We start from the raw sequence: 13366 nt of genomic DNA, 5'->3' as shown, positions 1-13366 counted from the left end.
AAATAGTGGAGATTAGTTATTGGTGGTTCAGATCACGCCTCCAGGCCATTTTGATTGTGGTAAAAATGAGTCATTACTGTGTGTGACAAGCTGGACTGATCAGTATGGCTAAAGCTGGGAGTTTACAAGAAATAAGCTAGTGCGTAGTAGTAGTTTTCAGTTTCTTTTAATATTGAAACACTTGATTTTTCTTATTCTAACCTTTCTATAAGAAGGAAAAATTTTCCCTAGACTGCTTAAAAATACAGCTTTCTTACTGATTTTTAAAGTAAGTAAAGTTAAATCAGATGTTCCGTATATAGAACATTGATGGGAGGAGAACTGAGAATGACTGTGAAGGAGACTGGAAACGTGGCGTTGGCTTTGGCAAAAAAAAGGGGATATTGTTGACTTCAAAGGTGGATGAGACTAGGTGAAAAAGGGTTTGGATTTTGGGTGACAAGCCTGTGAATTAGAGGAGATTGGGAGGGGACTGAAGACCGATAGGGCGAGACTGGTAATGGAACATGTTAAAATGAATGATGCAAAAGGGGTCATTCTTGTGGGGAAGGTGCAGAAGCTTGACGTCTGTAAGATGATGTGGATCTGGAATGGAGTTCAGTATTCTTCACACTCATGAATGTTTTGCTGTGAACAGAAGTCTCTTAAGCCCACTGAAAAACACTATTTCTCCTGGCTGTTAGTCCTCACAGAGGATGGCAACCTAGAAGTAGTACCTACACGGCTCAGGTTAGTGTTAAGGGTCTGTAGTGTGTGTGAACCAATCGTATGTTGGATGATGCCACATGAGAAAGCAATTCTAAGTTTTGTACTGCTTTGTTAAAAATGTAAAATGCCCCTCTGTTGCTTTACAAGAATAATAGGAAGGTGACAAAGTCAAAAGCTCAAAATTACAGCATAGAATTAAGGTTTCTTGCATAGCTCTATTTATTCCTTTCTCTTCTCTCTGTCCCAAATAGTCAGTATCCATTTTCACAGAAAAAGAAGGGATGGTTTCATGGAAGGCGTGGCTGAATGCTGCCTTGGAGAGTATGCTTCTACTCTGAAGACATGTATTGTACAGTGAATGCCAAACTAGGAAGGGGAAAAAAAAGTTACAGCTGTCCTTTCTCTGTCTTGTATTGAACTTGGACTTTCTGGGGGTAAAAAAGTGATCATCTGTGTCAGGATTGTCATAAAACAACTGGAGAAGGATGTTTTAAAGACATTTGAAAGCAGGCAGGCTTAGATATTTTGTTTCCTAGCTTTGAAGAGCTTGAGATGCAATGCTAAGGAACTTTTCAGTTGTGTGGTTTTTATACGTGTAATTATACTTACATATATAACTTACAATTTATTTTCATAGTAGAATTTTCACATGCATTGTCTCATTCATAATGTTAGACATGCATTTAAAAAGCATTATTTTAATGTGTTTCACTTCGGTTAGAAGTATTAGCCTACATATACTTGAGCAACGAAACAGTTAACTTCAAATCCTGTTGCTTTGACTGTTTGAGAAATATTCTTGAGACGCAGAATAAACAGATGGGAATACAGACCATGCTCCATAGATTTTCCAGGTTTCAGTATGCATTCCAAGAAATGACCTGACATCAGGGCAGGTTGCAAGAGCAAATTCTCTGGAGAAGTATTATGAACTATGTCTGTATTTGCCCTTCCCCCTCTAATAATATTAATCAAGTCCTATTTTGGCAGAACAACAAAAGCTGCTGTTGTTTTTGGGGCTTTCTGTAAGGGTCCCCAAAGAAAAAAAAAAATCATCTACTTCCAAATCAGTGTTACAGCAGTATTGCAAACCTCTTTGGAATGACAGGGTTGGGAAATGCATCTCCCAGAATTGCCTATTGAACTTTGCAGAAAAATTGAACTATACAAGCAAGTTAATGCCAGACTTAAGGCAGCTGGGTCATTCTGTTGCCTTCTATTTTCATTTTTGAACTTGAAAAATTCTCAAAAACTGAAGTTGGGTTCTACTCTGAATTGAAAGACCCTTGCTTGCTCTTGCTACTCTCTCTACTTCTCATATATATACTTGGTTTAAAACTGAAGATATTCTTGCTTTCTTGTTTCTAAAATGGCAGTTGCACAACCTAAATCTTACCTGGAATGATAAATTTTATTTAAGGGCAATTTCTGCTCTAAGAGAACTCTAAAGTAGCCTCAGGATCATCAACCAGCCTGCATACAGTTAATAAACTGAAATTTTAGCTAAGGCTTACAGCACTTGCTGTAGTATCTAAGTACTTCATTGCTATATCTGTTTGCATAATAAAAATAGAAATGTGGTGGTGATTCCCTTGTGGTTAAGGAGCGTAAAGAGATTAAGGTCCTGTGGTTAATGTAACAACTTGGCAGTTACGCAAAGTAATTGCAGAAGCAATAAAATACAAGAATGAGGAGAGAACCCTTGTCAACTTAGTCAATGTTCTAGGAACCAGAGGGTCTAAAAATCATACTTTATATAAAAACATACTGATATAGTTATATAAGGAAATACATTTCCATATACCTAAGGTCAGGTACAGCTGGTGTGATGTGTGCTTGAGTGCCCATGCCCAATGTTTAGTGTTGGCTGGACTGCCCTGAAGATCCTGAGCCAGCCCCACTTTACTTTGTATTCACAATAGGTCAAAATATAAAATGTGTATGCCTACTCTTCAGAAATATTACAGTTTTGTAGCCCTAATTACTTTTGTTTCATAGATCTCAAAAGTGGAAGATGTAAACTCTTCTTAAGACTATTTTTTCCCCCAATGTAACAAATGGTAGGAGGTACTTATTTTAGAATCCTGGCAGTGGTTTGTATTCATGTCCTCATCTGACTACCTAGCCGCTGGAATGAAAGAAGGAAGACCAAACTCTCATTAAAGATAAACTGGGTGAAACAGCTCAGCCGACTAACCCCTACCTCCTTTGGAAAAAATCCATGCTGACAGGACCCTGTCACCTTCCACTTCAGGTGCTCAGAAAGATAAGGAAAGATAATAGAATTAAGTGCGTGTATTAAGACTAAAAGATAATCAGAAACAGAAGAACCTCATGATGTGCTTCAAGATCAGCTAAACATTCTCATTCTGTAAGATACACAGATGGAAACCTAGTGTTCTTGAAATTTGTTGTGCATCTGAGATGAAACTGTGGCAATGCTCCTCTTTTAATTTTACATCTGTTCAATTAGCTAAATTATCAAACTACAGCAGATGAGTAAAGGTGTCTAGGAAGCTCTTGTATGGTGGAAGAGTGTTTTCATTAAGAACAGAACCCAGCATGGTAAAGATTTAAAAAAGAAAAGTTTGAGCTCTCTGTTCTGGGCTCAGATTGGATCTTGGTAATGTTCTAATGTTTTTACATCTCCAGAACTTGTTTTCGTTGCCTGCAAATTATCTGGTTGCAGCAGGGACCTCAAAACTTAGCATGTGCTCAACCATTCAGTTGAAAATTCTCTTAATTCAAATTCAGCTGGCTTAAATTGATCTAAAAATCAAAGACTGAGGGTTGTTGGGTTTTTTTTTTTTTTCCTTTGAAGCTGCTGTTTTGAAGCCTTCTGAAAGCAAAGGAATGTTAAAATTGGTTGGGCTGTCTTTGGATTTTTTGTTTTTGCTTTCAGTGTGTGTTACTGCTTTAAAGAAATGAGACTAACTGCGTTAAGTTCACATTTACATGCTAACTCAAACCTTAAATTGGTCTAGTAGATTTGGAAAGTTCTTGAATGAATGTTCTTATTTGTAAAAAGAGAGTAAAAAATGGGAGCAGAGGGGGAGGTGGGTGGAGATGGAGGAAAATGTTACCTTCGCTTTTGGAAAGAAAATGTAATATTCTCTATGTTGAGACTTCTTAAAGAATCTAGTGATAGCGATTTTGGTGGTCTTTGGTCATGTTAGCACTATTTTTATTTTTTGTATTTTTGTGCAGTGGTAGCTGTATGTTCAAAGAGTTCTGTCTCAGATGTATCATCTCTCTCTGTCTTTATTAAAAAGTAGTTTTATTGAGAAACTTCCCCAGCTGCACTGGGAAATGCCATAAGGAATCACATTCAGTACGCAGCTCTGGAAATCAATCAAATCACTGTGATTTACAACTTCTGGAATGCGTCATCTTATGAATGCATACAAACTTACTTGTGTTTTTAACGCAGACATCTGGATCATGTCGTGGTAGTTCAATTGCACTTTAATTTTGACAAAGCATATGGAAGCTAACCCCTTGGACCCATGTTTTCCATTATTAACGGAGTCTGAGACAGCTGAATATGCGCCCATCGGGTTAGATTTTTGACCTGATTTGATTGTGTACAGATGAACTATTTACTTGATTTTATCAGGGAGGCTTAGCTCCCACTTCTGGTAAGGTGTATCCTCACCTTGACAAAAACCAGCCTGGTCACATGTGCTGGATTGTCTTAACAAAGGAACCAAAACCTAACGAGCCGATTCCCTTGCACACTCAAAAATCATTGATGCCTGATCCCTGCAGAACATGCCCAAGAGGTGCTGACAGTCCAAGTAGCAGCACAGTTGCCATGTGTGCTGGTTGTTTTAGCAGTGGACCTGTGAGGAGCTGGGGTGCAAGGCAGGCTCTTCTTTTCCCCGGGCTATTTGAATTGATGTTGGTATTTTTGTGGCAGAGTGTTGTCTGAATTGACTTGATGGTTAACTGAAATGACTTCTTTGTCATTGACAGGGGAGAGGAGTAGAAGACTGGATTCACTTTACTGAAAATTCCTTTTCTAATTTGAAAGCGTTCTTTATTCTACTCTTAAAGTACACTAGACTGCTGTGCATCATTAAATAACTGTTGCTTGTGTTTCTAGTGATAGGCTAGAAGGCCTTTTATAATTTACCTTTGAAGGAAAGTGAGCTTTTGGAACGATTTCCATGGCTTAGCTCTCCTGCCTGCCAAAAAGGATATCTGGGGCTCGTAAAAGTACTCGTTTTGATTAGATTTTTGTTTTGAAATAAATGGTTGCATGCTGATAAACTTCCCACTGGAGAGCTTTTCCGCTTGCCTCCCAAGTTTGTAGAAGCAGCCTGGTCTTGCAGTGACTTGAAGTTAACTGTGCTGTGTGAAAGTGAGATCTGTTGTAAAGGAAATTAATACCATGTAGTAGACTAAGAGTAATTAGGGAAAAAACTCACAACAAACACAAAAAAAAAGTTTTAAAGCTGGAAGGACCCACTTTAAATCCTTTTGCTGAATTTGTGTGCTATGGAGTTTTTGATGACTGGTTTAAGACACTTTCCTCCTCTTTTGAGTTGTTTTTGATCCAGATCCTTTTAATTATTCTAAGATTTTAATGGTCTGGCTTGCAGCATGACCCCAGAAACAGGTAAGTAGGGGCAGTGAACTTCAGGAAGGAGAATGAGCAGTTGCAAGGAGAAAAGAGGATTTTTTTTTTTTAATGCTGGTTTCACCTCAGAAGCAATTCTTCTACATGGCTGTACTCGTGAACAACAACATATGAAAAAACAGTATATAAAACCTGAGCACCCCAGGGAAGTAACTAATGGCAAGATGATAATTTGGCTCCAGGTGCATTTTATATCCAGAGTGACTGCTGTTGGGCATTGTTTTGTATCTTTTGGTAAGAGCTGCTAGAATAGTGTCATTGCCAGTACTCTGTTTTTTTTTTAAGATGGATTTTTCTCATTGCAGTTGTTGTCAAAGGTGAACAAAGTGCTTTGGGATTACTGAGATCATGTATGTGTGTATGCTCTCAATTAGTAAGTTTATAATTGTAATTCTAACAGTCTTAAATCCTTTCACATTCAATGCAGGAACAGCTTAGAGCAATCTTGAACCAATATCTTGTGTTGGTTTATAATGTGGGGAGATGGTTTGGAAGCTTTAGTAGTGCTTGCAGATTTACCGAGGTAGAATTGTTTTGTTTTCCACCTATGATGTCTGTTCTAGCTGATTTTCGCTGTGAAATAATGGCTTTAATAGAAAACTAAGCAAATTGTAGAGAATCCTGTCTTGTGAGGCTGGAGTGTGAGAGTGAGCTAAGCTGCTGAAGGCTTGGACCTTTGAACCCTTCCCAGGCACGAGTAATAAACCAGAACTGGCCCAGGAGCGCTGAACAGGTGGGTTGGCATCCTCACCCTGCCGGTTGTGCTCAGGGAGAAGCATGGCAGGTTGGTCTTCATGGGTTGGGGATGAAGTAATGATGATTAAAGACCCCAAAAATGTGTCACAGAAGCTAAAATTGTTAAAAACTAATTTTGTTGTTTAAATGAAAAGGTAGTTTTGGAATGACACATAAAAAAACATAAAACCCAATAATTTTGGAAAAATTCCCCTGTCATATTTGTGTTAAAATGGCGTTTTACCAAATTTTCAGCTATGTAATATTAACCCTTCTGATCTTAAGAAAGAATTTAGTGTATAAATATCAATGTGATTCCAATTCTTATCTATATTGGTAAAGCTCCTGCAACGATGTTTTACCTTGTGACTTGATTTATTTTGCTTAAGTCGCTTGAAATGAGTTTAAGCTAGGCTGGAAAATTCCTTTCTTCTGAAAAATTCGTGTAGACTCATTAATGTTTACAGGTAATTTAAAAACTTACCTATGGACTTAAGATCCTGGCATTATAAGGAAATTTTTCCATACACCTGGTCCAAAAGTAGTGTTGTACTCATCTCAATATATGCAAGTAGAAGAGATTGACATTTCTTTTGGAAGTGTTTTGGACCCAAATATGTAACTTCTAGAGGTAAAACTTAAAAAAAGCTGGATCTTTTTGAAGTCTTGTGATTCCTGTTCCAGGCCTGTCTAAAGCAAACAGAGTTGCTGAATAGTTGATGGCACTAGCTGTTGCAGAAACCGTATTTCTCTCTTGGGTCACATTACTTCAGGGACTTTGAGTAGTACAGTTGATTTTACTGTGATTTTTGTATGTTTTTTTGAAAGTATGCTTAAGTACCTTGCTTATGCAGACCCTTGTGGAAAGGGCACACGACACTGTTCCATGGTCAGTGCTGTTTCACGTCACAGTGTGTTGGGAGCATTCAGCGTGTCTCACGTGAGGCATTACTAATAGTGGAGGGATAATAATTTATGAAAACGTCCCCACCATTTCAAATGCATTTTGAACGATACCCTGCACTTGCTTAAACTTCTTTCACATTTACCCAAAGGTTGCTGGACATTCATAGTATAACATGTAAGATCCATACGCTTTAGTTAAAACAGGCTGCAATCTAGTTTCTGTCACAAAGCTATCTCGCACAGAAACCTGTGGTATAACTCATTTATTAATGGAAAAATTATGCCTAACAAGTCAAGGAAATGAGGCTTTTTAGGACCTAGTGTATTGAGTCAGGTCCTAGACCTAAGGACTTAAGCTTGAGTCCCCCATTGCTGAGGGATGTCATGTCCAGGTTAGTTTATTGTTGGTTTCGAAGTCTTGTGCACCAACCAGTTGAACTGGCATAATCGAAAGCTCCTTTAGAAGGTGTTTCGGAATGCAGCCGTGGTTAACTGTAACCTGAAGTCATGATTCAGTATTACTGTGACTCATACTCACAACGTCATACGAAACCAACGTTGTTTCAATGGGATTAAAAAAAAATAGGCTGCAGCTTTGTGACATACCGAGCTGATGTAGTATAACTTTGATAGGCCAGGATTTTTTGGGGGGAGTTTGGGTTTTTCTGATTGCTGCAGGTTAGCCCTGGCTAACAGCCGAGCTCCCACTCAGCTGCTCCCTTGCTCCCTGTAGCTGCAGGGGGAGAAAATAGGAACGACACGAGAAAGCTTCTGGGTTGAGATAAAGAGAGAAATCACTTACCAATTAATGTTAAGGACAAACCAAACTTGACTTAAGGAAGATTAATTTGTTGCCAATTAAAAGAGATATTTCATTACTCATTCAGGTAGTGGGAAACAGACCAGTATGAATACCTTTCCCAAGCTCAGCTTTGCTCCCGACTCCTCCTGCCTGCCCCACTGCCACAGGGGCATGGAGGCTGTGGTCGGTACATCAGGTTTTCTCTCTCTCTGCGGCTCCTTCCTCCTCACGCTCTTGCTCTCCTTCACTGTGGTCTCTCCCACAGGCTGCAGCCCTGTCAGGAAAAATCTGCTCTGCTGTGGGGTCTTCCGCCGCTGCAGGGATATCCCCGCTCTGCATGGTGTCCCCTCCGGCTGCAGGAGATCTCTGCTCCAGCAACACGCCTCCCCTCCTTCCCTCACCTGGGTACTGTAGGGCTGTTTCTCACACTCCTACCCCCACCTACATGGCATTTTGCCCTTTCTTAACCACATTTCCACAGTGGTGCCAGCAGCATGGCGGGGGAGCTCGGCTGTGGCCGTGGGGGTGCTGCTGCCGAACCCTCTGGGACTGGCCGTGTCCAGTGGGGCGGCTCCTGGCCTCCCCTCACAGAGGCCGCCCCGCTGCCAGCACCTTGCCACCGAGACCAACCACATGGATAAAGCAGGTTGTATAAACAAATTTTATAGTAGTTTCATCTGCCTGTATTATTGTGATTTTATACTTGGGCAACATACCATCTTGCCTCCTCTTGCCTGCCACAAACCTGAGGTAAAACCTGTGTAAAATGCTCTGGGAAATTTGGCATCACTTGTGTGACCCAGTTTCTCTCAGGCCGGGTCATAGTATTAATGTGACCAGTATGGTTTGGCCACAAGGATTTATCTTCTAAAGTATTGTTACATTTTATTCTGACTTGTATGCTGTGTCTAATATTAACTCATGTTAGGTGTGTTAAGGGAAAGCAATTTATAAAAGTCCAAAGATGGCAGTTACTCAGTACCTCTGGATAAGGGAGTTTTCCTCCTTGCTTCAGGCAAGTAATTGTCAGTTGATGACCAGAAATACACATAGATTTGTATCCCCAGTTCCATTTCAAAGTGTACCTGTGGATGTTGCATAGTGATGTATCCAGGTGTCTGTACTCCTTTAAACACCACATTGATCATGGCTTCAGTAGTATCTTCTATCAAAACTGTGTCTTTTAAGTATTAATATTTTTTTTTAAATATATTTGCCCTAATGCGGCAAATAAGCCTACTCACTTCAGAACTGATAACTGCATTGATAAGACAACATGGGTTTGGTCCTTGTTTTTCCAGGCTGTCTGTTTTGTCATATCGTGTATATCGATTCTCACATTGGACAGTAGAAGTTGAAGCATACCTTTGCTTTGACGTTGGTGCTTTGTTTCCTGTATATTCCTGGCATGCTGTCATCTTTTCTTTCTTGTGCTTTTGTGTGTTCATGATACAAGTTGAAATCCTGTTTGTGCTGTCTCCAGAATCTCTTTATTGAAACAGATGCATTGGGTTGTATTAGGCAAGTCCTTTCCCACTGTGTTTACTCAGGGTGATGTGGTAGCTGCGTGTCATCAGACGAGAGGATCATAGGTGAAGGTAGTGATCTTCTCTTATGATAGAAGTTAACGTGGAGTCTCTACAAGACAATAGGGACAGTACTTCAGCAGAAAGTATTACAAATATACTGTTGACAGTATAATAACAACTGTTATTTTCTCCTCTAGGTGTTAAAATGGGTTGAAGAAGCAGTTCAAGCCTCCAAAGTGCATCTCTTGTCTACAGACCATTTGACTATGGCTGTAAATACTTGGCAGATCCCTTTTGATCCAAGTCTGAAAGAGGTTACAGTGTCCTTGAGTGGTCCTTCACCATCAATTGAAATTCATGATCCATTAGGTGAAGTAGTTTATACCTTCTTTTGTGGTAATAAAAAAAGTGAATGAAAAAGACAAATAATTTCTACTGTCTCCAGTAGGGAAGGCCATGTTTGTGATTCACAAATGTCTTTCACACTTTGAAAGCTAGTATCAAGATTTCAGATTATTTTTAAATTAAAAATAAAATATTTTCAGATATGTGCACTTCTGATATTTAAATTGTTCCCAACGTTCTTTTTTTTTTTTTTTTTTGACTTGGAGGATACTGGAAGTCCTCCTTATTCTGATCGCTTATCCCCTTTGTCTACTTTCTTACCATTTGTCTTTGGATTCCAAATTTCTGGACACTTTTGTTTCTCATGCATTTATGTAGTCACTGAACTGTTATTTAGAGGTTATACATGATCGTTGTTTTTTATGTAGTGAAAGGTAACCTAAGATCTGGATTCTTAGAACTATGACAGCATTCAGGATCAAACCCTGTCTCATGTGCCCATCTCTACCTGAACAGCGTGTGATGGGGAATGCAAGGACAAATTTGGATGCTAATTTGTAACTGAAGATATTTTGAACAAATCTGCTGTTCATTGTTATGTTGATGCCTTAGGAATCTGGAAAAGCACTCCAGAAATAAATCCAGATCATATTATGGATTTTCTGAATGACTTTTGGCTAAGGATATAACTTAAGTTTTAGTATTTTGGAAATATTCTATGCACAGGATGGGTTCCCTGCCATATAATCTGATCTGCCCTCCATTGAGGCATTCGTATTTGTTCACAGGAAATAAATTTGCTCAGAATGTCTCTCTTCAAACCCTGATCACGCAGTCCTGAGTGCAACCGTCAGGCTTAGCTGAAGCTTTGACCCCATCTATTTGTTTTCCTTTTTCATAGGTCAGCTTCTAAATCCACATAGTTTCACAACAGTTAGTTGAGGTCTGTCCAATAAGGACTTAAAAATTGACATTGGGACATCCCATTCTTGACTTCACCTTTCCCTTTAGCACTCTGAAAGAACCAGATGTATGTTTAGTGCTGGTGGTACCCTGTAGTCAGCCTTGAGAACAGAGAACCAGCTCCTGCATACAAGTATCCATGTATTCGTGTGCATGGGCGTACATATAAAGTGTGGTACAGTGCAGTATGAAAACTTGTATTCTTCTGTTGCTATCTATGACATCTAACAGGCTAAACTCCCTGTGAGGATCTTGTAAGCATTCCCACCCTTAGTCACGTGCTAATGCCTCTCTGCTAGGAGAACCTGGCTTATCAATATTTTCACTAGTGGAGTTTATCGTGCTTGAAATAGGTCTAGAGGATGGAAAAGTGAGTGGGCTAGCAGCTGGCAGGTAGGTTAGGGTACATCTGTTCTAAGATCTGCTTTGAGGGAATTTGCTTCTGTGCTGTCTCCTTTCACTGAGAGGTGGGTATCTTCTATGAAGAAGAGAATTTGTTTTGCTTACAGTTTCTGGGTTTCCCACAGCTCTGTATTGTTGCAGACTGTATTAAATTTCCCAAGTGAATGAAAAAAATAAAAATGAATGAACATTTTTAGTATTCTAGCACATCATTTTTATTATCAAAATTACAGGGAATTTTGACTGTTGTAAATGTCATTGACTGCTAAAAAGCAAGTAGGTCAAATATCAAGAATACATCAGCAGAGAAGAACAATATTGTATTTATGCTTTTTTTTTTTTTAGGCAATACTGTATTTACTCAATACTGTATTTACTCCCTGGTTTTTTTCAGGCAAGCAGATCAGTAAAGGATCAGGACTGAACGAATTGCTAAATATCCACAATTCTGCAAAGGTAGTAAATGTCAAAGATCCAGAGCCTGGAACATGGACAATTAAGGTAAAGTTATTGCAGAAATCATGTCTGACTTGCCCTATAGCTTATAAAGGGATTCTATAATGGTTTACTATGTTATTGATCATAGATGAGTTTGTTATAGTAAATGTCCTTTCTGATGTACATGTTGCAACATAGTCGGAAGGCAGTAGTATGAAATTCTTATCAAGATGATAACATATTAGACATTACTATATTAAGTCAAATCCTTAGGTCATGCTTTTGCTTTGGATGGAAAAAGGATGAAGTGAGCACCAAATTTCTGGAGTCCGGTGAGCAGACATGTAGGAATGTAGGCACAGGGGCCGCTTTGCTGTGTGTAGCATGTTTGGAGGACTGAGGGGGAGAGGATGTGCACTTTGCAGGCCAGATTTAATTAGCAGTTCGAAAAGTCAATAAACATACATCTAATTCAAACTCCTTATCAGTAAATTATGTAAATACTATAGTATATGAATGAATTTCTTTGTGTGAGTGCTATCCTAGCACACAGGTTACAGAAAGGACCCCGAAGGATTTGGAAATGTCAAGAAGTTAAGATCAATATGATTAGCAGTAATAACCAAACAAGAAAGGATCGTTAAGGCTGCTGAAATGGTCTTCTTGGAACTGACTGTAGCAACTTAGCGTGATCCCTTGATCAAGCTCCCTATGCCAAAGGTTGTGGCTCCTACAACAGTTGTAGGAAAGTTACCAAGTATTTGGCTCAAGGCTGCTTACACTGAGCACGGTCAATATGCACTGAAGCAGATGAAGAGCAATTGTACCTACTTGTTCTGAGAGTTGTAGCGAGCAACCAGCTCCTAGGTAATGATACGTTAATATACCTGCTTCTGAAAGGAAAGAACAACATGTCTTAGTGATGAAAGGGCCACAAAGAACTCTGGTTCTGTGGGATTTTCTCTGGGTGTCAGTGCTGGTTTCAGTGTTCCCCCCGAGTGCCATATCCTGGTTGTGAGGCACGTGGTGAGCCAGATATCTAAATGCAATAACCTGCAAGACCACTCATGACCTGTTGCGACACAAAAGACGTGGCAGCTGTGAGCTGAAGCTGGGGCAACTAAAATGTTTACTGCTCATAGATCAGTAAGTGTGTGCATGAAATAGGTGTAAATCGGGTCCAGAAAGTGGCTGCTTAGATCAGCCCTATAGTATCATAGGATGGTTTGGGTTGGAAGGACCTTAAAGGTCTAGTCCAACCCCCCTCTGTGGGCAGGGACACCTTCCAGTAGAACACGTTGCTCAAAGCCCCATCCAACCTGGCCTTGAATGCTTACAGGGATAAGGCATCCACAGCTTCTTTAGGCAATCCATTCTAGTATCCCATTACCCTCACAGTAAAGAATTTCTTTCTAATAGCTAATCTAAATCTACCCTTTCTCAGCTCAAAGCCATTCCCCCTTGTCCTATCACTACATGCCCTTGTAAAAAGCCCGTCTCCAGCTCTCCTGCTGGGCCCTTTACTTACTGGAAGGCTGCTAGAAGGTTTCCCCAGAGCCTTCTCCTCCTCAGGCTGAACAATCCCAACTCTGTCAGCCTGTCTTCGTAGCCTTAACCCCTAATTTAGCAGAGAATCAAGTTAACACAGTGTGTCGGGCCAAAAATTGCATACCTGAAACCATAATATGGTACAGGGATGGGCATGTTCTTACTATAATGTCGTAAACTGGAAGATGAAGCTTAGGACTTGGCTAGACTTAGGGAAATGTACGTATTCACTTTGTTTTATGCTGTGTTAATTATGTCATTTTAATGAACTGCTCAAAACGTAATTGCACCAAATGTGAATGGAATGTTAAAACCTTAAGGATAGTGCTACGGGTAAGATAGTATTTA

At 39.7% G+C, this 13366-nt stretch overlaps 1 protein-coding gene across 1 annotated transcript in view; it reads left to right on the top strand.

Moving 5' to 3' along the window:
• Positions 1 to 13366, top strand: part of HMCN1 (hemicentin 1) — a 202261-nt gene that overhangs the window by 41607 nt on the left and 147288 nt on the right. Inside the window, exons 5-6 of the mRNA XM_040610626.1 lie at positions 9520 to 9691; positions 11427 to 11533. Coding sequence (XP_040466560.1) covers positions 9520 to 9691; positions 11427 to 11533 — 279 coding nt within the window. The remainder of the gene's footprint in view (positions 1 to 9519; positions 9692 to 11426; positions 11534 to 13366) is intronic.

This window comes from Falco naumanni, chromosome 11 (assembly GCF_017639655.2).
Source record: "Falco naumanni isolate bFalNau1 chromosome 11, bFalNau1.pat, whole genome shotgun sequence".
NCBI classification, from domain to species: domain Eukaryota; kingdom Metazoa; phylum Chordata; class Aves; order Falconiformes; family Falconidae; genus Falco; species Falco naumanni.
Note: the sequence above shows the minus strand (reverse complement) of the source record. Positions and strands in the feature narration are given on the sequence as shown.